General features: G+C 46.4%; 1 protein-coding gene across 2 annotated transcripts; it reads right to left on the bottom strand.

The window, feature by feature from the left end:
• Positions 1-7,415: 7,415 nt before the first annotated feature.
• MED11 (mediator complex subunit 11) lies at positions 7,416-20,774 on the bottom strand. Of its 2 annotated transcripts, none has more exons than XM_066574160.1 (4): positions 20,689-20,774; positions 19,099-19,225; positions 18,500-18,630; positions 7,416-7,596 (listed from the first exon to the last, which is right to left on the bottom strand). In XM_066574160.1, exons 2-4 carry the CDS (start codon positions 19,181-19,183, stop codon positions 7,456-7,458), a joined length of 357 nt encoding a protein of 118 aa, XP_066430257.1. In that variant the 5' UTR covers positions 19,184-19,225; positions 20,689-20,774; the 3' UTR covers positions 7,416-7,455. The 2 variants fall into 2 exon arrangements, with proteins under 2 accessions (XP_066430257.1, XP_066430258.1); XM_066574161.1 differs by lacking the exon at positions 20,689-20,774 and adding an exon at positions 20,563-20,666.
• Between the last annotated feature and the right edge of the window lie 3,428 nt (positions 20,775-24,202).

The raw sequence follows: 24,202 nt of genomic DNA, 5'->3' as shown, positions 1-24,202 counted from the left end.
CCAATACTCTTCTGGATCATCCAAATGCTCTCTAGCAAACTTCAGTCGGCCGCGAACATGTACTGGCTTAAACAGGGGGACACGTTTGGCACTGCAGGATCTGAGTCCCTGGCGGCGAAGTGTGTTACTGATGGTAACCTTTGTTACGTTGGTCCCAGCTCTCTGCAGGTCATTCACTAGGTTCCCCCGTGTGGTTCTGGGATTTTTGCTCACCGTTCTTGTGATCATTTTGACCCCACAGGGTGAGATCTTGGGTGGAGCCCCAGATCGAGGGAGATTATCAGTGGTCTTGTATCTCTTCCATTTTCAAATTATTGCTCCCACCGTTGATTTCTTCACACCAAGCTGCTTGCCTATTACAGTCTTCCCAGTCTGGTGCAGAGCTACAATTTTGTTTCTGGTGTCCTTCGAAAGCTCTTTGGTATTCACCATAGTGGAGTTTGGAGTGTGACTGCTTGAGGTTGTAGACAGGGGTCTTTTATACTGATGACAAGTTCAAACAGTTGCCATTACTACAGGTAATGAGTGGAGGACAGAGAAGCCTCTTAAAGAAGAAGTTACAGGTCTGTGAGACCCAGAAATCTTGCTTGTTTGTTGGTGACCAAATACTTACTTTCCACCATAATTTGCAAATAAATTCGTTAAAAATCAGACTGTGATTTTCTGGATGTGTTTTCTCATGTTGTCTCTCATAGTTGAGGTCTACCTATGATGTCAATTACAGGCCTCTCTCATCTTTTTAAGTGGAACAACTTGTACAATTGGTATCTGACTAAATACTTTTTTTCCCACTGTATATAGTGTAACATTACGTGATGAGACAATTGGTTATAATTTCCAGACATCTCCCAGCCTTTCCCCTCTTACATGCTGCAGCTATGCAATACACATAACTAGAGACAATTTGCACACTAAAGACATGACAAGTATGACAGTTATAAAGGGCCAGATATATAGACTTCAGGGCACTACACGTACATGCGCTCCCATAACCTGTCCCCAAGCAATCCACCTCCAGCCCCTGCTATATTAAGCATCCACACCCCAAGTTAGATACTTAAGCAGTTGGTTCCATTCCTTGTGCCAAAGCCCTAGTTTGTTTGTTCCGGTTTATAGCTGTGACTGATTCCTAACTATCCTGATTTCTGTGCTCCCATCTTCAGCATTATTTTTTGGACTTTGTTACTTGTTTGCTGCCTACTCTGACCTTTTTTGAAATACTTTCTCGAGTTGTGCTGCCAGCCTTTGACAGCACAAAGTTAAATGTGTGTGGCAAGGTGGAACCACATTTACCTGGGGCAGTTTGCTTATGCCATGTATCCTGCTGGTGCTCCAAGTTTGGGCACTTGCTGTTAAGCCATTGCCTGTGTTCTGTTGCTCCTGTCCTGAAGACACCAGTCCATCCAGAGCTTCCAATTCTACCTCCTCAATATGCAGCCTATGCTGATGTATTCAATAAAAAGAGAAACCAAGACAATTGATTGCCCAATTACTTCCAGGCACTTTGCCCTGCAGGGGCCAGGTATACCTGTTATCCGTACAAGAGACTCAAGCCTAATCAGATTACATCAAAAAGAATCAAGAAAGGTTCTTCATCCAAAAATCTTCCTCACTGGTTTACGCTGGGTTCTGCTTCTTCCCTGCATCCATGTATTGATTATGGAGCAATGCACTCATTATAAAGAATGCATACTTGTTACCTCTCATATCTGAGTTATTTGACAGAATCCAGGGTGCTAGAGTTTTCACCAAACTAGATCTCTGCAGTGCTACAATCCTATCAGGATACGTGAAGGAGATGAATGGAAAACTGCATTTAATACCAGAAATGGCCATTATGAAAACCTAATTATGCTGTTCGTTCTGTGGAATGCTCCTGCCGCGTTTCAAGAATTCATAAATTATGCGTTTTGTGATCTTCTGTATTCCTCCATCATAGTGTACTTTGATGACACTCGGATATTCTTGACTGACATTTTTTCCCATTGCAGACCTATGAAAAATGTCTTACAGGACTTACGCCAAAACAGTTGGTATGCCAAGCTAGAGAAGTGCTTATTTGAACAGTCTATTTTGTCGCTTCTGGAGTATACTATCTTAGCCCAAGGTCTCATCATTGACCCGGAGAAGCTGTCTGCTGTCTTTAACTGGCTGAAGTCTCCAAGTCTGAAGGCCAGCCCGTGTTTTTTTGGTGTTCACCAATTATTACCAACAGTTCATCTCATGTTTTTCATCCCTGACAGTTCTAATATCTGCCCTGACTCATCAAGGTGTCAATTCCAAGAAATGGTCTCTTGATGATTTTTCTAAACTAAAATAGACATTCACTGCTGCACCCATTCTATATCATTCTGACACCTAACAACTTTTCTACCTGAAGGTTGATGCCTTCTATTTTGGCACTGGAGTCCTCTTAGACAGAAAGAGCTCCATATGCGAGAATATAACCTGCAGCTTCTTCAAACTACTTGTCTGCTGGGAGAAAACCATTGATGATCACAAGTTACTGGCCATAATACTTGCTTCGAAAGAATGGAGGAATCTATTATCTTTCACATTTTCTTTTCCATATCTACACAGACCACAAAAATATGACATATCCAGTCTGCACAGTGCCTGAACCCGTCAAGATTGAGTTCTCAGCGGAAAGAAAATGTAAAAGGAAGTGCTAAACACAGAGACATGCAAAGGCTGATGCGCTCCCGAGGTCATTTGACACGGCAGAGGAGAATTCTTAGCCTCAATTAATAAATTTAACCACAAATTATTAACCCTGCCAACCTTACACACCTGAGCAACACCCGTCCTGGAAGAATCTTCATTCCTTCTGCAGAGGTCTCGCATTCTAGCCTGAGGGCATGAATAAACTTGTTGGGCATCTAGGTGTTATAAGGATACTAGTATTCATATCCTGCCATGAATACTGGTGGTCTACTTTACAAAAAGGTGTCAAAAGAATACATGCTCGCCTGTCACACTTGTACTAGAAATAAAGGAGAAAAGCTGGCTACTTAAAAAACCCTTCTTTTATTCCAAAAAAATCCATAAAAATTACAAATGGTACCATGTAACACCATGTCTACGAGCAGACACATTTCAAAGGACACTTTTCTTGATCACAGATAACATACCTCACATGGTAAAATCAATTACGGACCAATCATTATACATTTAAATCCGATGTGCACATTTCTACAGGCTTGATTGTGACACCAAAACCCCCATACCCCAAGACCCACCCATCCCCCAAACAAACATAGAAACGTTCAAACTGAAAACATTTTTAATTGTTTCTACGTAACCTAAAACAGGACATTTTAAAACAACTATTGGAAAAGGGCGACAATGTGTTCCAAACATAAATAGAAATTTACCAAACAAGTTATCTCCGAGTTATTTTACATCAGTTAATAACTCTCAGGGCTGATTATCCCAGAAGGGCTGTTTTACATGCAGAAGCGCTAGATGTGGAGCTGTGGAGCTTGTAGATGTGTAGTTTACGACTAAACATTTTAAAATTACAGATAGAAAATCAGTTTATTATTAAAAATGTATTCAATGGTAATAGTGAACATTAATAACAAATTTTGCACTAATTGTAATAAAATTTACAACAGTCATCTTACGTAAAGTGACTTTTAGCCAATGATCGGGAGTGTAAAAAAAATAAAAATCATAAGGTTTTTTTTTGGAGGCGGTGGGAAGGGGGAGGGAGACAACACGACTACAAACCTTATCTAAGTAGTGATCATAACTGCCAAACATTTTCAAAAGGGATGAGGCTAATCGGAGTACAGATGGCAAGAAAGTAAGGAGAGTATGGGCATCCTTCCCTAATATTATTGAGGGTTTTAAACACTTGTATTTATGATTGAAGCTGCCTAAACACACACTGTATGAAAATTTTAAAAAATGCACCCCACATAAGTTGTTGTCATTTTGCTGCAAAACTCGGCATGCAGTTCCATCTCAGGCAGGTATGTAAATGATGAGTTTTGGTGTGATTAGATGAACACCGGAGGCCCTAAAAGGTGGTTCCACCCTTGATCTATAAAAGGCTGTCGGAGGCTCCTTGTGTGGTGACCTCTTCTTTGGCTTGAAACGCAATCAAAAGAGATTTCACCCATTTAGTAGAGTGTGAGAGAAGGCACATTATTGGAATGTGAGAAACTGAATAGTCAAATCAATGAACTACCCGCCACCTGGGCCAATCTGACCAGACTGTTGAAAAGTATTGCAGCAAGTGAATGCCTAAGGACAAACAAGGCAACTGCGCTCAGGACGCCCTGGTCAGACCACCAGTAGAGGGGATCATCTGATCGTCTGAGAAGCATAAGCAGCTCCAAGCATTTCATTGTCTGCCATCTGGAGACAGGGGGCACAATCGTTACACCTGTGTCTGTCGGAACCACTTCCAGGTGCTTGCTGAAGGCCTTTCGTCTCACCACGCCCATTATGTGTATGGCCGTTAACCACCCACCGTTTGCAGTGGGGTTGTGAACAAGAAAACTAGACGCTATGGAGTGGTACTGGGGGGGGGGGGGTGTCTTCAGCAATGAATCCAGGATTAGTTTGGGCACAGACGACGGCCATTTTCATGTCTAGAGACCTCGGGGTGAGTGCCTCAATCCTGCCTTTGCTGTGGAGTGGCATACTGCCTTCTTACTGGTGTGATGGTCTGGGGGGGGGGGGGGGGGGGCATTTCCATCTAACATTACTTCATGTAACCATGGTCTTTGTTTTATTTCCTCTGTATTGTAGGTGCTGCAGAATATGTTGGAGCTGTATAACTAAAGATTATTATTCTAGATTATAAACTCCATTGTTCAGCAGAAAAGCAGATAGCAGGGACTTGACTCTGTGCTCCGCGGGGAGCGCTGATAACACTGTCTCAGCTGTCAGCCCCACAGCAGAACAAAGGGAATATATTCAGAGAACAGACCACCCGCTGTTCTCTGAATATAGCTCGCAGGAGGCTTACACGCATTAATAAGCTACTAATTGGCATTAGTATCAATGAGTAGTTTATGCAAAATGATCGCTCAAAAGCCATCTTTTGAGCAATCATCTTTGTGTGTAAGAGGGCCTTTACACTGCGTATGCCAAAAGAGCTTAAGGTCAATAAACCACAAATAAAGGCCTCTTTACATGGGACGACTGTTGAGTGCCTAAGCACACATGAGCAATAGTTGCTCGGAATCGTTCCAGCCGCCATTTACAGCACACAGGAGTCCCTCAAACATTGAATTAAAAGGTACTTAATAGCATATTAACCAAGTGTACGGACAGAGCTCTAGGGGGCAGAGTTAAAAGGTTGCCGAAGCTGGACCCTTAGGTGCTATCCAATGGTCTTAAGAGGCGACACTTAGTGAGCACATATAGAAAGCCCTGCACTACAACTTCTACACTGGTAAGCAGTTCTAAAGAACATATAGTCTATTTTTCCCGCACGGATGCACTTGGGAGGCTGGCAGGGAAAGCCATAGCATAAGTGGGGTCTCTGCCATAATTTAAAAGGATGATCTTTTTCTGCAATTCCTCAAAAGAAAAAAAAAAAAAAAACACTCTAGGAAAAAAGATTTACGGACATTATCTTGCCTAATGTTACTTCTTTTTCTGGGTCAGGGCTTGGATCCTGTTGAGGTAACAAAAAAATACTTAAGGGTTTACCCCTCACCTGCTGCCTACATGCAATTTGCTCTAGTTATTCAATTTTGCTGTTCTGTGTGAACATTAACTCCGCAGGGTTTTATGTTGTCAACCTACACCCTCGTGCACCAGCAAAGCAATGGTCCAGAGTCTATTGCCATTTTAGAAATCCCAGCCACACACTGCAGCCTAAATTGCCCTGCACTCTGGGGTTTACATCCGCAGCATGTCAATTTACACCACGTTTTCAGTTTGAATTTCACATCTTCAAATGAGGGCTGAAGACTGGACTTTCCGGACTTTTCCACCTGAGAAAATCCACAGCAGTTGATTCATGGGAACATACCCCGTTCCTGGATCTGGGCTCAGTTGCTATGAAACACAATTCTGTTATTTAAGCCTTGTCTGTTCCGTCGCTGCCTGAGGGTCAACGTATAGTCTACGGAACAGTTCTTGTCTGGTCAGATCTGGTCCCATCCGGCCTTCTGTTCTTGTGGATTCTGGCTAAGGCCAAGTCTTTATTTTCAGGTTTATTCCAAGTCTAATCCAGATGATTGTTAGCTACACTTGTAGTTCTATTTCTGCCTATGCTCCTGTCTCAAGTCTTGAGTATCATGTAGGATTCTGAACTTCTCCATTCTAGACCACACATTTTCTGCTATGCACCACCTTCCAGTGATGGGACCCAGCCCACATCAAGTTCCCTATAAGGCCTATTTCTGGTTGTATTTACTGGGGCTTACTATTATGCTTCCACCATCACATGAAGTTCTTGTCCACAACTACAAACTTCACTCTGTTGAGCTTTCGGTGTCAGTTCTTTTACCTGTATGCAGGTTTCTGTCCTGTCATTTCAGCTGTGGGCACCAGCTAACCAGCTGCAGCCCAAGATTTTCAGTCCAATTCACAGAAAGCGTTACTTCAACTTTTAATGGTTGTCATACAGATCAGAAGTGAATAGCGGCAAATGTAGAAAGTTTTTAGATGAACTTGACCACAAAGGCTTACTAGAAAGCATCATCACCAAAGTGTGAATGGAGCCATCTCCCTGCTCATCTTTAGAGATGTTGTTCCTCAATATTCTCAGGGACCCCAGGTCCTGAATGTTAATTTGGCACAGTCAGTTCTCTAAGCTATCAGCCTTAACATGGTGGCTCAGGCTACGACCTGGCAGGTTATCTACTTTGAGTAGAAAGCGTCTGAACCTGCTGTTTTACTCAGGAGACTTTATTTTGAACCACGGGCCTGTATATCACGATGCAGCTGCCCAAAGTCAAAGCATATATCAATTTTCCCAACTGAAAGGACTTGGCCAGAGTTAATTTCTGTAAAGAGTTGTCTCCACAGCTGGTGGAACGTTAGCTCGGAGCCAGGGGTAGGATTTTGCCGCTACATGGCAGTGTCTTACATCATATGGGATATTTAAGCAGAAAGTGGTTGATGGTTTCGGTAGCCAATACTTTCATCACTCCATCAGGGGTTGAGGCACAGGTGAGTTGTGGATAATCAAAACTATTTGTAACCTGCAGAGCCCAAGACTGCAGTAGAAGGGAAAAAAAATGTAATGCCTGACATTTATAAACATTGCCAAACTGCTTTATAACTCATAAGAGAGTACATTTTTTGTTTTTGTCACCAAGAATGTTTTTGGTACAAAGCATGTAGTATGAAACCACTCGTATTCTATTTAATCCATCTGTGCAGAATGCCAACCTAGCTCTTTGGTGACAGCTAGCTTCCTAAGGCACATAGAAAATGTATAACAATTTTTCCATTTATTTATTTTATTTCATTTCTTAATGAAGGTCAGGGCTGCTCCAGCATCTGCTCACATGTTCTACATAGTTCAGCTAGCTTCACCCGGGCATAATCAATTCTGTTGAGAGCCATTGTTCCATCCTTACGTGCGCTGTAACTGGAGCCTTCATGGGGCTGTCCTGTGGCTACCTGTGAGAGAAAATCAAAAAGTCTCAAAAATCTAGAATGCAGGGCAAAAAGAAAAATTGCTTACAGTGTTTAAGGCTTATATGCACCTTAATTGATACTGTTTAGTGAAGTATGGAATTCTAAATAAACCCTAAAAGATAAAGACACAAAACAGTTTAGCCCTTTCCAATCCATTTATTTTTTCTCATCCATTGAGAAAAAAATAAATGGATGAGAAAAAAATACATTTTCCTTTCACCCTCATGAACTGACAGAGTTCAGGAGGGTGCAGGTGCTCACTGCACCATGGGGGGAATGCGGAAGTAATACTTCCGCATTCTCCCTTCTGCCTTGGCGATCATGTGACTGCTGGGGTCAGGTGGCACCCAGCGGTCAAATGATCGCTGGGCCGGGAGGCAGAAGGGAGAATGCGGAAGTATTACTTCCACATTCCCCCCCCACGGTGCAGGCTCCCGGCTCTGCGTTCATGTGACCGCTGGGGGTCAGGTAACACCGGCGGTCACATGATCGCCGGCCAGAACCTTTCTGCATTACATAGCGCTATATAATGTGTAAAGGAGAACGCAGAAAGGGTTAAAAACCCTTTCTGCCTTCTCCTCGGGGGTCCTTGATGAGGATCAGTGCAGGAGTGCATCTGCACCCGATGTGTCTGATGATCGGGTGCAGATGCACTCCTGCACTGCAGTGTCGGGCCTGTCCCGACATCGGAGCTGTGGAGGGAAATGATGATGTCAAGGCAGGCCCTCCATTTACTGTAAATAGGCCGCTTCATAGATGAACATAGATCTAGCCTCCCATTCAACAATTCTGCACCTGTATAAGCCACCGCTCCCCTTGTTACTTCCCTCCCTCCCCATTGTCCAACTAATTCAGTCCAACATGTTAACAATGGCATACAGAGCAATCCATAATTTGTTCCCAACACACAACCGACTAAATCTGCTGTTGCCTCCCCAAACGTAATCTCTTTCCTGACATGACATATTTTGTTCTTTCAGTCTCAAAGATTTCTCCGATATTCTGGAATGCACTATGGCAGACAATCACTCTAGTTCACCATCGAAACTTTCAAAAGCAACATGAAATCCACCTTCAGGAAAGCATACCACTTAGAATAACCCTGCTACCACTACACCAATACTGCATGAGTACTTTCTGCCCTAACTGTCGTTTACTCTTCCCTAGTGCCCGTATATTGGTTCCAGTGGTAATAAGTGACCCCCCCCCATAGTAGTCCCAGTAGTAATAGCAACCCACCCATTGGCCTCAGGCCAGACAGGATCCCCTAAAGCATTTTACTTATCCTGCCTACAGCTCTGATTCGCTGGCAGCAGTGCAGCCTGTGACCGCTGACCTCTTCCCTTGACGTCTGCACTGCATACAGGACGGCACACCCAGACACCGGTGGGGTGGAATGAGAGGTCAGCAATCACAGACTGCCACTGCCAGATCAAAGCTGAAGGCTTGCTGAGTGAAATGCCTGTTACGTGGCCCAACGGGCATGCAGCAACCTAAAATGAGGTGGTGGGCCGGATGCAGCCAGTGGGCCTTGTGTCTGACGTGTGTTGTAGACTCTTAGGCCTCATGCCCATGGCCGTGATGGACTCCGCCAGCGGAATATCGCAGTGGTGTCTGCCACGCCCCCCCCCCCCCAAAAAAAAACCCAAAAAAACCCCACTATACTCACCAATCCGGATGCGCTGTACGAGCCCCGTCTGCCAAGCCGGTGTGCATGTGCAGTACAGTGCATGGCACGCCGGCAGTGCTGGATGACGCAGCCAGCGGGCACGCGTATTCATGCGATACTTCTGCTGTGCTACAGCGGAAGTATAGTGTGACGGCAGGCTTCCATTGACTACAATGGAAGCTGCCCGCGCATATTCCAGCAGCAAATAGAGCATGCCACATTTTCTTTCACGCTGCGGAATTCTGTGGTGAAATTCTGCAGCATGAACATCGAGCTGATAGGTTCAATAGAACCCATAGCTGCGGGACAACGCCGCAAATTTCCGCTGCGTAAAATGTGGCAGAAATAAGGCCATGGGCATTAGTCCATAAGGCTTTGCAGGAAGGGTCCTGTATACCTCTGTACCAGTCTGTCATTCATTTAGACAGGTTTATGGTTCTTGTTTTTTCTTTATGTATTGAAACCTTTTCCATTCATACAACACCCTGGAATAGAAGACCAGCACATACTATAACATCTCCAAGAGTCTTCCTAGGGGTTACGCACACGGGGGCCAATCTCTACTTTGTCTCTCAAAAGTATGTATTGCCGGCACCTGAACCATTAATACAGCATGACAGGTGAAGAGAAGGTCTTGCTTTCCTTTTTACATCTCACTTTCTATGGTATCCTGGAGGTTGAAAAGACCACTGGAAAATGCAGATTCCATGAGCCCTGGCTGGACCACAATAGTCTTTGTACCTCTGAAAGAGTATTGTATTCTCCCGAGGAGCTGTCATAAATATTCCAGTATTCAAAGGCTGCTCACCATCTGAAAACTAGTTAAAGCCTTAAAAAAAAAAATAAAAAAATAAAAAATTCCGAACCGCCCTTTTAACTAGAAGAGACTACACTCACACATCCTAGGTTCTCACAGCGCCAGTGCTGACTCTCCATCCACCCCACCAAGTTTGTTTATACGGCTGCAGTCAGTCTGTAAACAGAATGCCATATGCTGCTGCAGCAAACCACAGGCCAGTGGTCCACTGCCGAAGTCTGTGATTTTCTGCAACAGCCTGTGATGGTTCGCACACAGCCTGACTGAACACCAGTGGGACAACAGAGGTGTGCACTAGGGGGTAAGGGGACATGGGACAAGAGAATATAGTCTATATTGTTATTTCTGGTCACGACCAGCTCTATTTAACTCCTTAAGGATGCAGACTTTTTTTTTCTCCCCCTCAAAAAATAATCGTAACTAGCGATGAGCAAGCATACTCATCCGAGCTTGATGCTTGTTTGAGTAGTAGAATACTTAATGGTGCTTATTACTCGAGTGAGTACCACGCGGTGCTTGAGAAAATTTTATGTCCCCATCCCGCATGTTTAGTGCCATTTTTTAGCCACTAAACATGCAGGGAAGGCTTTATCACTTCCTGCTGTAACGTGCCAACCCTGTGCACGTCTACAGCAGTAACTGGCTGGGCTGATCAGGTGACCGCCGAGTATTAAAGCTATGGTCACCCGCGGCTCGCCTCAGACGCATGCTGCATGAGCTTAGGGATAAAGCTGCTGCAATAGGGAAAGCGTTGGTGTAGGGATTAGGTTGCGGTTAGGCAGGGATCCTTACTACCAGAACCCAACAGTCCCTTTTAGGACTACTACTCCTCTCACTGTGTGCATCTTCATTTTGGCTGGCTGGGACCAGTAGTGTGCACATTGTTTTTTTCAAGCATCCCGGCTGTATTCTGCCCACTGTTACCGGTTTTCTGCAGTGTACTGCCAGGGGTGTAAACAGAGTACATAGGAAGTAACAAAACTATAATTTCAAAATTTTTTAGTTTTTTGGGGGCTCAAAGCGTACGCTATATACCTGTGTGTTGGTGAATCTACGCTATCTAACAACAGTATACCCACTAGAAAAAATTTTTGGCCCTGTGAGTGCGTACACTTTATACCAGTGTCTGGGGGCTGTGAATCTGCGCAATCTAACAACAGTAAACACGGTTTTAAATTTTTCGGGACCTGCTGAGAGCGTATTCTATATACCAGTCTCTGGGGGCTATGAATTTGCGCTAACAGCATACACTGTTTATTCTGTCCATTTTGGCCTATAAGCGTACACAAAAAACCTTGCATTTTGCGTAGCATTTAGTCCAAGTGCATTATCCAACATGGTGAAGACTAGGGGTAAGGGTCGAGGACGTGGGTGTCCGAATGAGGGTGTGGGCAGAGGCCGAGGTCCTGGGTGGGGTGAAACAGTGCATGCTGCTGAGGGATTAGTAGAGCACCACGTATCTCTGCTCTCCAGCTGCATCTCACATTTTGCAGGTCCGCGTGGTAGACCATTATGACAAGCAGAACAGTGCGATCAGGTGCTGACATGCATAGCGGATAATGCATCCAGTAATTTATCCAACACCCAGTCTTCCACACAGTCCACTCATGCCAGGCAATCCTCAGGCTGCTCCTCCTTCCTCCCAGCCTGGTCACTCCAAAAAAAGGAAAGATTCTGAACAGACATACTCCTAGGAACTGCTCTCTGGTCCCTGCCCGAAGTCATAAAAAACGGTTATCAGCCACCTGAGGAGTTTGTCGTGACCGATGCCCAAAATTTCGAACTTTCACAGAGTCAGGGTGATGAGGCTGGGGACTTCCAAGTAGTGTCTCAAGAGCTTTTTGTAGAGGATGATGATGATGATGAGACACAGTTGTCTGTCAGTGAGGTTGTTGTTAGGGCAGCAAGTCTGAGGGAGGAGCAGACAGAGGATTCAGAGGAAGAGCTGGTGGATGACGAGGTGACTGACCCCACCTGGATTGCTAAGCCTACTAAAGACAGGGCTTTAAAGGGGGAGGCAAGTGCAGCACCAGAACAGGTTGGAAGATACAGTGGGGTGCCCAGAGGGAGAAGCAGGGCCACAGCAAATATTCCCCTAACTGTTCCCCACAGCACCTCCTCGCAGCAAGCCTCCGTGTAGAGGGCTAGGTGTTCGAAGGTCTGAAGGTTTTTTTATTGAGAGCGCGGACGACCGAACAGTGGTGTGCAACGAGTGCCGCAACATGATCAGCAGGGGAGCCACCACTACCAGCCTGACAACCACCAGCATGCGCAGGCATATGATGGGTAAGCACCCGGACGAGGTGGAACAAAGGCCATTCACCGCCTGCGGGTCACACCACTGCCTCTTCCCCGTGTAACAACCTGGCACAGAGATGCAATCCCCCTCCCAGGCCGCAGGCACGAGCGCCTCCTGGCCTGCACCCACACCCTCACCTCCAACAATGTGTCCCAGCACAGGTTTCAGCTGTCACTAACCAAAGCGTTGGAACGAAAGTGGAAATACGCGGCCACCCAACCACATGCACAATCTTTAAACGTGCATATTTCAAAACTGCTCAGCCTGGACATGCTGCCATATAGACTAGTAAAAATGGAGGCTTTCCACAATCTGATGGTGGCGGCGTCCTTCGGTACTCGGTCCCCAGTCGCCACTTTTTCCCCCGCTCCGCTGTCCCCACCCTACACCAGCACGTCTAACGAACATAAATTGTGCCCTCCCCAATGCGGTTACTGGGAAGGTCAACTTAACCACCGACACATGGACAAGTGCTGGCAGGCAGGGACGCTACATCTCCCTGACGGCACATTGGGTGAACTTGGTGATGGCTGGGACCGAGTCTGACCCAGGGTCCGCTCACGTGCTACCCACACTGAGGATTGCGGGTCCTACCTCGGTGCTAGTTTCTCCGGCCTATTATGCCACATCCCCCATCCTCCTCTTCCCCCCCCCCCCCCCCATTCCCCGGAATCTTTTCTTACGAGCAGGCAGGTACTCGCTAAGGACAATACTTGCTCGAGTATTTGCCCTTAGCGAGTATGCTCGCTCATCTCTAGTAGTCAGCCTCCGCAGTTCTTCACAGAGGAGTAGGTATGGATATCTGACATCTGCCATGTCTTAGAAAACTTTGAGGATTCTATGCAAATGGTGTGCGACGATGCGGCCATTATCAGCGTAACCATCCCGCTGCTTTGCCTGCTGAGAAGGTCGGTGCTAAGCATTAAGGCCGATGCTTTGCGAATAGAACAGGAGATGGGGGACGACAATACGTCGCTTGATAGCCAGAGCACTCTCACGTCTGTTTCTCAGCACGTATTGGAGGAGGGGGAAGAGACTGCTGCCCACACTGCAGAGGGTACCCATGCTACAGGAAACTGAGAATCATCCTAGTGAGGACAGCGATGTGTTGCGTACTGGGAGCCTGGCACACATGGCTAACTTCATGTTAAGCTGCCTTTCCCGTGACCCTCGCGTTGGACGCATTCTGGCCAACACATTACTGGGTGTTCACCCTTCTCGACCCACGGTATAAGGAGAACCTTTCCACTCATTCACAAAGAGTAAAGGAGTAAGAGAGTGATGCAATACTACAAGGCCGTGGTGGAAAAGCTGATGCTAAAGTTCCCATCTGACAACGCTAGCAGTAGAGGACGCAGTTCAGTGGGCCAACTAGTAGGGGAGATGTGGGGAACAGGCAGGATGTCCAGCGCAGGCAGGGGAACTCTCTCCAAAGCCTTTGCCAGTTTTATGGCTCCCCAGCCAGACTGTGTCACCACCCCCCAGTTTAGGCTGAGTAGGAGGTAACACTGTAAAAAGATAGTGAGGGACTAAATAGCCGACCGTACCAACGTCCTCCGTGATCCCTCTGCTCCATACAACTATTGGGTGTCAAAGTTGGACATGTAGCACGAGCTTGCGCTGTACGCTTTGCAGGTGCTGGCCTGCCCTGCTGCTAGCGTCTTATCAGAGAGGGTTTTTTAATGCTGCTGGGGTGGGGGATTATCACGGATATGCATACATGCCTGTCAACTGACAGCGCAGACAGGCTTACACTCATTAAGATGAACAAAGCCTGGATATCCCCTGACTTCTCCACCGGTAGAAAGCAGCGGAACATAAAGATGTTTCGATCCCTGAACTGGGATCTTTGTCAAGCTTGACATTCTGTGTTAAGCCAGGACCCAGCTCTCTGTCTTAACGTGCATCCACGCCATTTCCACTAATTGCTATATCCTGGTGAGTGCTGCTGACATCAGTCTTTGTGACCAGTTGTGAGAAAGACACATATACAGTATTCTCCAGAAATCTGGAAACCACCCTATGTTTCAAAAAACATCTCTGGGAAATTTTACAGAGAATGGAAACATATCAGAGTTGAAAAAAAATTTCATTCACTACATGCCAAGAATATGAAACAGTCATACAGGCAGAGGAGCCCAAAATTTGAAGTCATTTGCCAGTTCCAAGAGTCAGTTGGAAGATTGAGACGATTTTGTTTCGCAAGGAGGGTGCTGTGGCTTTCCTTTGTCTGAACACCTCAACCTTTGGCAATGGAATCTTAGTTTAATGCTCAACTGAGCAGTTGCTCTTCTCTTTTGGTAGGACCCAGCCATAGACATCCAAGGCAGTCATGCAAGGTACAGCAGTGGCTAGCAGGTTATTCCACAGAGTTACTTGATTTACTTTTATGGCTGGACGTCCAATCTCTCAACTATCCCCGTCTACTGGTAGAATGAGGACAGTCTTTAGTCTACAAGAATGCCAAGTATCCCTTAAATTCATATACCCTTCACCTGTAGGAGTAGCTTGGAGGCCCAAAATGTATCTCAATCTCTGGTGCACATCACTGGGCAGAGTTGTTGACAAAACAATTAATCAGCAGGTCTGGAACTGTTAAGAAGAATTCTGCCTGTTCTCACGCTACTTTTATCTTAACATGTGAAGTGGCTTGTTCTTCTCAATTTGGAAAAGGTGGCATTGACAGTTTAGATATACTTTAAGGCCGGTTTCACAAAACAGAGAAAGTCGCTCAAAATTTGTGTGATGCGAGATGCATGAATATGAACCCTTCTTTTGAATGGAGTGATCTACACAAGCGATGCTTTCCCGCACCAAGATGCAGGAACAAAATCATTGCATGTCCTATCGTATGGCATTTTTCGGAACACAACTCCTATTGATTTCAATGAAACCTTTACCTCCTTCCCGCTCCAGGACATACATTTACGTCCTGCAGCGTCGGGGTATTATGAAGACAGATCGCGGCACAACTGTGTGGGCGTCAGCCGTTTATTACAGCGGATACCCGCAGGCAATAGTTGCAATCGGTCATGTGGCCAATTGCAGCTATTAACCTTTTAAATGCCACTGTCAATTCTGACAGTGGCATTTAAATCCCCCAAACAGTTGTGGTCCCCCAGGGGGGCTAAATAAAAAAAAGGAAAAAAAAAATTAATTCTAAAATCATAAAAGAAAAATACATATTTGGTATCGCCGCATCCGTAAATGTTTGATCTATCAAAAGTAGTGCATTATTCACCCCACACAGTGAACGTCGTCCGAAAAAATAAATAAATAAAGAATGCCAGAAATGCACTTTTAGTCACCCTCTCTCCCAGAAAAAAAATGCAGTAAAATGTGCTCAAAAAGTCGTATGTATTCCGAATTGGTACTAATGTAAACTACAGGACATCCCGCAAAAAATGAGCCCTTGCACAACTATGTCAATAGGAAAAAAAAAAAGTTATTGCGCGCAGAAGATAATTTAAAAAAATTTAAATGCCTTTCAAAAAAAAAAAAAAAAAAGAAAAGAAAAAAATGTAGTACCGCAAAAAAACAAAAAAAACTAACACCATACAAGTTTGGTATTTTAGTAATCAGACTTACTCATAGAATAAAGTTGTCATGTTTATTACATGGTATGCGCTGTAAAAACAAGATGCACTGAAAGATGGCGGAATGTTTCTCCCCCCCCCCCCCCCCCATTTTCTCAAAGTTTCAGTACATTAAATATCACCATGGAAAAAATACAACTCGTCCCGCATAAAACAAGCCCTCATACAGCGACGTTGATTAATTAATGAAGGTATTATGATTTTTTAAAGGGGAAGGGAGGGAGGGGGGGGGGGGGGGGGGGAAACGAAAATTGAGGGGAAAAAAAAGGGCCGCGTCATTAAGCGGTTAATGTATTGAAAGGCTCTTGCATGCTGTGCGATTTGAGATTCCCATTGAAGTCAATGGGAAGCACTTCCCATCCTCTATGATGTATGAAACTCATGTGAGGTGACCAGAATTTCGCAGATGCGATACAAGGCATTTTTTCCTGAAAAAGCGTAAAGGTTCTTTCCCACGAGCATATATCGGCCGCCATTTTCACGGCCATGGCAGCGGACAAGGGGAGGGATGTGGGCGGGAGCTGAACAACCCCACCCACATCCCACCCCTTGACCGCAGCCAGCAATGGGAGGAGGCGGGATGGCGCTTCGCTCCAACCCCCAAATTGGAGCCCATAGGAGCCCATGCAGCGGCCGACATGTTTCGGCCCAAAAGATAGTGCCAGGACTATCTTTTGGGCCCGATGTAAAAACGCCTGGCGCTATATTGGCCAGCCGGGCGCTTTTACGTCTCAGGAATACGGCCATGTGAACTGATGCACTGGAATCTAATGCATCAGATCACAGCGTATATCGGCCGGTTGTGAAAACGGCAAACAACAGAGGGGCCAGCAGCATGTACAAAAGGTGCTTGATGTAAGGAGGAGATCCACCGCGTAGTAAAGAGGTAGAAAAAAGCGTACCTTTATTAGATATCCCAGATAAAACACGCACAGCAACGTTTCGGCTATAAGTTAGCCTTTGTCAGGCTATGCTATTGACGATAATTTATGCACACCGATGGTTAGCGTGAATAAAAACTCATTTCATGTCATATTACCTCCCATATCACGGCAAGAAATAGGACATGCTCACACACATGTCCATGACACATGACAAGTACTCACCCGGCCTTATAAAAAGAGAGTCAATTGTTAATTACCACACCCGGGATGGGATCAAGCTGAATATAGGATCTAACCCATTTAGTGAGATGTCTTAAGGCTCCAAACCATATCAATTTGATTTCTCTGATTTTGCATGCAGTTGTCCCACAACAAAGGTGATCTTTAAATATAGTCATGAACCATCTACTAGTCTCTTTAGTAGACCTATACTGTGTATCACAGCGGTGAATATTTGTATGTATGAACTGCAGATCTTTTCACACAATGACCTGTATCTAGTCACTGACCACGTAGATCTCATCGGCACAAAATAACGGCCCTTTCATTCTCCAATGATAGGCCAAATGTTTTGACAATTGTACTCCATCTTTGCACCATCGAAACATGCCCAGCGATCACCTAACACGCATTCGCTTGTCTGTGATCGAATCTTGTATGCGGACATAAAAATGATGACTATGCAAGGGATGCGCTGCTAATAAATGTAGACTGTATGGGGAAGAACTAATGCTTGGGATCATGAGGATCTACGATGCTGTCAGTTCAGGCCATTATCCTTGGGATTGAGCCGAGGCTTGTGGCAATAGTACGGGCAAACAAAAATACTAGCTAATGACTGGGTAATGCAACGTCAGAGAAGCTTGTACTGAAGACCCTGTTCACACTCTAGAATTTGCAGCAGATCTTATGCAGGGGAATGGTGGAGATCACAAAAGAGAAAGCTACTATTACAGAGGGCTGTATGACAGTGCTGGAGATGGGGGGAGATCAGAGCAGAGAAAGCTACTATTACATAGGGCTGTAATTCACTCTGGGGAAATTTTCTGCTCTTATCTGCATGGGGGGGGGGGGGGGACTCAGCTACTCAGAGCGAGGGGGAGCTAGAGGGGAGATGGCTGTGTAGTACTGCGGAGGGCATGCTACACAGCCTCTGAAAGAGGAGGAGGAGCTGAGCCTTAGTGCATAGAGATGAGCGAGCACGCTCGGTTAAGGCAGTTACTTGAGCGAGCATCGCTCTTCTCGAGTAACTGCATACTCATCCGAGAAAATGCAGGGGGGGGGGGGGGGGGGGGGGGGGGGCAGAGAGAGATCGCTCAAGTAACTGCCTTAACCGAGCGTGCTCGCTTATCTCTATTAGTGCATTAATGAGACAGACCGACTGATTAATTTAGGTAAAAACTTGAAAGTAGAAGGTACTGCAAAGCAAGTATGAGGCTTTCAACATACATGAGAAAGAAAACTGAAAGCAAAACAAAAAAAAAAAAAAAAAAGAAAAAGATAAAGTTCTTCATTTTTTGCTGCAGGAGGGACTTTGTAAAATATGGGTGTATTGATTCTTCATGCATAAAGGTTTCCATAGCCTTTAAACAGGCCAGTAAAGTGAAGATGTTAACATACCTGTGTGAGATAACGTATTTGTCCTGAGAGTTCAGATTCAACCTTCTGCATGGAGGTTGTGAATTGTGAGGCGTGTCTGTCCAAGAGGCGTTCATTGGGCTTCTCTTTGGAGAGCTCTAGGATAACGTTCCCTGCAACAAATAAGAGAAACATCCTCGTGGTTTTACATGCATTTATCTCTGGGATTAGAAATTGATATTTGCTGGAAAAGTCAAGTAATCCTTTGGGAAATCTACACAAAGAGACGGACAGCCTGACCAACCACGGTGTTGATGGGCTTCTCTCTAGAGTGCCCAACCACATAAGACGTTAATCAGCTGAAATGGTCAACAGCTGTGAAAAACGTAAGCCATTGAGTTAGCGAGTGTCAGCCATACTCAGCCGACGCTCAGCGCTTTCCTTATAATCTTCGTCCCTCACTCACGTTGGTGCTGGGATCGTTGACATGAAGGCCTCCGCAGATGATGGGTTGGCCAATCAGAGTTTAAGGGCCGCTTCACCGTGGAACCACGGAGACTATTTTAAAGGGTATATTCAGATTCCTGTGGACAAGTCGGGCGCCATCCTAATATCGGACAGAACTGTCGGCATCTCCTTACCGGCATTCAACAAGATGGCAGCGATTTCCCTCTCAATCTCCTCCAGGATCCGCAGTCTTTCATTCGCCAGGCTGTAAGTGGCCATGAGATCCACGCCGACTCTCCGCGCTTCGGACGTCTTCCTGACCTGCGGCTCACAGAACAGAAAACTAACATTTACTTTTATTAACGGTTCACACATTTTTCCGTAAACGGACTGCGATGCTTCTTGGCCCGTTCGCCCCAGCGTCGTTCAATACTGTTTGTTCAAAGTCCACAATTGAAATGACGGACATATTCTTCTCTATTTCTCCACGGACGGCGCTAATTACACGGGCGACAATCGGGTAAATGACTGCAGAGCGCTGACCTCACCGATAAGGCCGTGCGCAGGCTTCTCGTCTGCTTCACCCCCCCCTGGGAAGAGTTTACACCAAATGAGAAGCCAACAAGGTTTTTTGTCTTTTAAAGCTGAATGAAAAGTCAAACAACCGCGAACGGAGAGCGGGTGATTTTAGCGCAGTTACACATAATTTTCGCTCGTTTGAATGAACTTTGAGCGACAATCATTAAACGGGGCTTTATAAAGTGTCTGACAGGCAACGGCGAAGATAACAGAGGGGCCCCGGCCAGAACACCCGTGTGGGCGGCCTCAACCACTTTTACAAGGCGCCATTAAAGCGCAAATCATTTCTTTGATCCAGCTGATCAGATCTTTCCCACCGTTGGTCTGTCGCTGCGCCATTCTGTGAACTACGGCCCATTTATGGTGAGTGGAGGTGGCAGGAAGGACCCCCACCATTCACGGATCACCGATCTTCCTTGTAAGTGCAGGGTGCGATCATCGCTGGGACGTCTGAAGGCGTGTAAGTGTCCGACGCTCGACCCGGCAGAAGAGAGGCGTTAGAGAAGATACATACAGAAGTAGTGCCGCCAAGAGAGACACCTCGTTATAGTGAGGGCCGGCGCACACAGGTGGATTACACAATGTATGCGCACATAACACGCAGTGGGCGGAGCAATGAGGATGTGGATTATCATTATCATGACACGGGCGCGAGATACGCTGTCTGGCACAGGCCACAATCGCTGCCGTGCAATGGCGGCTCACACAGCGGTAAAATGAGGCATTATAAAACACGCAGCATTTCACGGATACACCTATGCGCGCCGCCCCTCCCCCGGTATACACAAGTTGGCCGGTATAACGCACTCTCCTTCTGACCGCCGCTGACTTACGGCTCTTTCAGATGACCGTATTCGTGCACGCGGTACGTATAGAGCCCATTCATTACAACAGGGTCTCATTTCCGTATTTTGCGTGCTTCTCGCTCGTGGAGGGGCATCAGAGCTGCTTTATTCTCCGGCGTATTTGTTCACCAATTGTTGTTCAGTCTAAACGCGCGCCGACTGAACAAATGAGAATTCGTGCTCTCATCGCTCGTCGTCCAGTTTCTGCACAACATGTAAACAGACAGTTATTACCAATGGGGGTGAATGACTCCCGGCTCACTGGTGGCCACAGAACGACCATGGCTGGGAGGAGCAGCTGCGCCCACCAGACGGCGTCACGGAGAGGACTGCCACCCGCCATCAGAGCCGGCCACTCACCTCCTTGTTTGCGAGGACCAAGATGGAATAAGTCGGCCTCTCAGAGGACCAAGATGGCGCCGGCGGCAGCGTCTGACGTCACTGCGACGTGCGGGGGCGTCTGTAGTGACGGCTGTATTGGCGCCTATTCCTGGTGTATGTAGGCCCTGCGGTGTGTGCGGCGAGCTCTATAGGGCTCACCGGGTGTGTAGCGGTGTTACCGGCAACAGGATAGTCCGTCGCATAATCCCGACAGGCGCCGCGGGCAGCACCAGAAAGCCGCCGGCGACGTTTTTTTTTTTTTTTTTTATCTGTGACTATCAATAAAGCTTGTGTTGTTATAAGGCGGCCGCCGCCGCTGTGTATTCGCGCTCGTCTGTATTTCTGCGCAGCCTTCCCCGCATGCTTCATGTGTTTACAGCCGCTGTGACCTCAGTGGCCAATTAAGGTTATTATTCGGCTAATTGTCGCCTAATGTACCCCGAAATACCCGCAGCGGTCTGTTGTCCGTGCAAGAATGAGGCGCAGCGGTACCGCAGTAACAGCGCAGAAGCCTTCGGTGACTACCTGGGCCACCGCCACGGTCCGGCCGCCTGCTCTCACGCACCACGTTTTTCCTCTCGCTTTCGTCTGGCAGCGTGTTTTCGCTCGTGGCATCATTGTGATGGGTGATGAGGTGCGCTAAACGGCAAAGATAGAGCAGGCAGCGCTTGAAAATCACGTAAACGCCGCCGAGCGAGCGGATAATGAAAGAACTGAACTAGCGAAGCTGAAGACACGGAAACCCCCTTCAGCAGCGCTGAGGACGCACCCCACACTGCGATGGGCGAGGCATCGCGTTTTAAGACACAGAAGCTCATGACAATAGAACAGACGGCTCCTGAGAGAGGCGGCGCTGTAACGCTTGTTCGCGAGGCCCACCGACATCATTGGTAGCGACTGACCGCGTTCAGAGACACCGAATGTTATCACAAAAAGTATTTAAATAGGTGAAAATAAGGCCAGTCGTAACGTGTAAACGCGGCCGCGAGGAATGGTCATTCTTTCGCTTATCATTCATTTCATACAAGCACAAACCCCTCCCCCCTAGGAAGCCGCGGGGTCCTGCCTGGTAGAGCGCTGGCATCCACGGGCGGGTTCTCACCGTGTATACTATGTGAGCCGCATGGCCGTATGATGCGTGGTAAATGGAGGCTATGGACTCTTCCGTGCGCAGCGGCGGGGGAACACAGCGGATCGCAGCACGCTCTACGTCTCTGCGGACCATACACTGCCCTTGAATGGGCTCTGTATGATACGCTGCCCGTACGCCATACATTTCATCCTCTAAACATAGCGGGGCTTAAAGAAAGTTACCCACACTGCGCAGTCCGTCATGCGGCATCCCTGGGCATGCGCAGTGGTGAACGCCGTCTCTCAGGGCGTACAGGCTGTAATGTGTACAGCGCTGCAGGAGACTCGCAGTGTTCTATGCATTATCCCATACTGATTCTAGAGGACAGGTAGAGGCACCACAACTTCCAGCATGCACCCTGCAGGTACATGTAGTGCACCTGCAGGCTCACAACCTATTAGTAATGCCATATTGTAGTCCAATGTCTGTCCTGAACCCCATGAGTGAACCACAGCACACCCCTAGGGTTCACAGCCGCACTGCATGTTACTGATACATACAAGGTATTACCGGTAGGTAATAGTTTAGAAAATTAGTCTGCATGCTGGGAGTTGTGGTGCCTCTACCTGTCCTCTAGTGTCAGTATATCAGTAAGTATACAGTAAGTATATCTGTGTATATTTCCTTTTTCTGTGATTTTCGTGTTATACAGGCATGAAGATCATCCTTGTCTCGTCACCGCGGCTGCGAACCCAAAGGCGCAAAATTAAACAATTTATTTTTCTGGTTAAACTGAACAAACTGTAACGTCATTCGCTGGTTGAACGACTATCATCACGTGCAAAAGTACCCTTAGCCACCTTGACATCAGCGAGATTTCTGCGTTGCAAGACACACAAACATGAACCCCATTCTTTTGAAAGGGGTCATACACATGAGTGATGCAGGAGACAGATCGCAGCATGTTCTATCTCTGTGCTTGCTCTCGCGTGTTTTCCTTGGGGGCAGGGGTGGCATCACGCCATGTGCTACGTGCCCGCAATGGAGGACTGTTATTAAAAATAATGGGAGAAACTGCGATCGCGACTTCCACAAAGTGATACAAGGCGGTTTTGAAACAAAAAAGCGTGACATCCGCAGGGAAAAGGCATGCGGGCAAGCGCATATCACAGCCCCATATCGCACTCGTCCGCGTGAAATTAGCCTTCCACACGGGCAGCAGTGAGGTTTTGTACGCCATTCTGCTGATAATATCTTGATGACATCACCCCCTTACAATCGCAGTGCACTTTAGCGAGGTCTCCGAACTTCAGCCTCTCGAGTCACTATTATGGAGTTTTTAGAATGCAAAGATACGCGATTTGTAATCATTCACTCCCGTATATTCGCTCTGCTCATTCCACAGGGACAAACCAATCGATGTTTGACATGTTTTGTATCACTAGTAATAGAATCACTAAACCAGGGTTCACACTGGACAGAATTGCCGTGGAATGTCCGCCCACGGCTCCTAATTCCGGGATTAACCAGCAAAGTGGACAAGCTTTTGCAAACATCTCGTCCACTCATTGCGTCCAATCCGTTATGGCCAAGCTGCGTTTATGGTTTTAATGAATTTCCAGCAATAATCTATGTGTCTAAATGGGGCTTTATAATTTGGTTACAAGATGTGACACGGCCGGGTATGGAGGCTCTAGTATCCTGATGTACTGCCTCTAGCTTAAGTACAAGATGTGATACGAGCGAGCATGGAGGCTCTAGTATCCTGATGTACTGCCTTTGGCTTAAATACAATATGCGATCCGGGCGGGCATGGAGGCTCTAGTATCCTGATGTACTGCCTCTAGCTTGGATACAAGATGTGGTATGGGCAGGCATGGAGGCTCTAGTACCCTGTTGTACCTCCTCTAGCCAGGATACAAGATGTGACACGGCCGTGTATGGAGACTCTAGTACCCTGTTGTACCTCCTCTAGCTTAACCCCTTGAGTGGCGGGTTTCCTACCACCCTGTCAGACCCACCAGGGCAGGTTTTTTAAAATGGTCTAATCATTGAATTTCAACTAATTTTGCAGTTGCGTCTCAAGAGCCATAACTTTTTCATTTTTCCATTGACACAGCCATATAAGGGCTTGTTTTTTGCGGGACAAGTTGTGATTTTTTTAAACGGGGGAGGAAAAAAAGAAATGGGGAAAAAAGGAAAAAAGGGGCCATGTCATTAAGCGGTTAAATAATGCATTAACTTCCTTCTCTGGGTCATTACGACGCACACGGATACCACATGTGTGATTTTATTTTTGATTTTTTACCAAGTAAAGGGAGACAAGTGTTTTTATAATTTTTTTACTTTTTTTTTTTTGTCCCTTTAGGGGACTTCCACAAGGACCCATCAGGACCCCCTGATCACATTCCGGGGGTCCGA

The sequence above is a fragment of the Eleutherodactylus coqui genome, chromosome 7, assembly GCF_035609145.1.
Source record: "Eleutherodactylus coqui strain aEleCoq1 chromosome 7, aEleCoq1.hap1, whole genome shotgun sequence".
Taxonomy (NCBI): domain Eukaryota; kingdom Metazoa; phylum Chordata; class Amphibia; order Anura; family Eleutherodactylidae; genus Eleutherodactylus; species Eleutherodactylus coqui.
The sequence above is the reverse complement of the archived record's forward strand: the minus strand, read 5'-3'. Positions and strand labels throughout refer to the sequence as shown.

Coding starts and splice junctions, on each gene's coding strand:
- MED11 (XM_066574160.1), bottom strand. CDS start 19,183: ATGGCCACTTACAGCCTGGCGAATGAAAGACTGCGGATCCTGGAGGAG. Junction 18,631..19,098: donor TGCCATCTTGTTGAATGCCG/GTAAGGAGATGC, acceptor TATTTGTTGCAG/GGAACGTTATCCTAGAGCTC. Junction 7,597..18,499: donor AAATACGTTATCTCACACAG/GTATGTTAACAT, acceptor TTTCTCTCACAG/GTAGCCACAGGACAGCCCCA.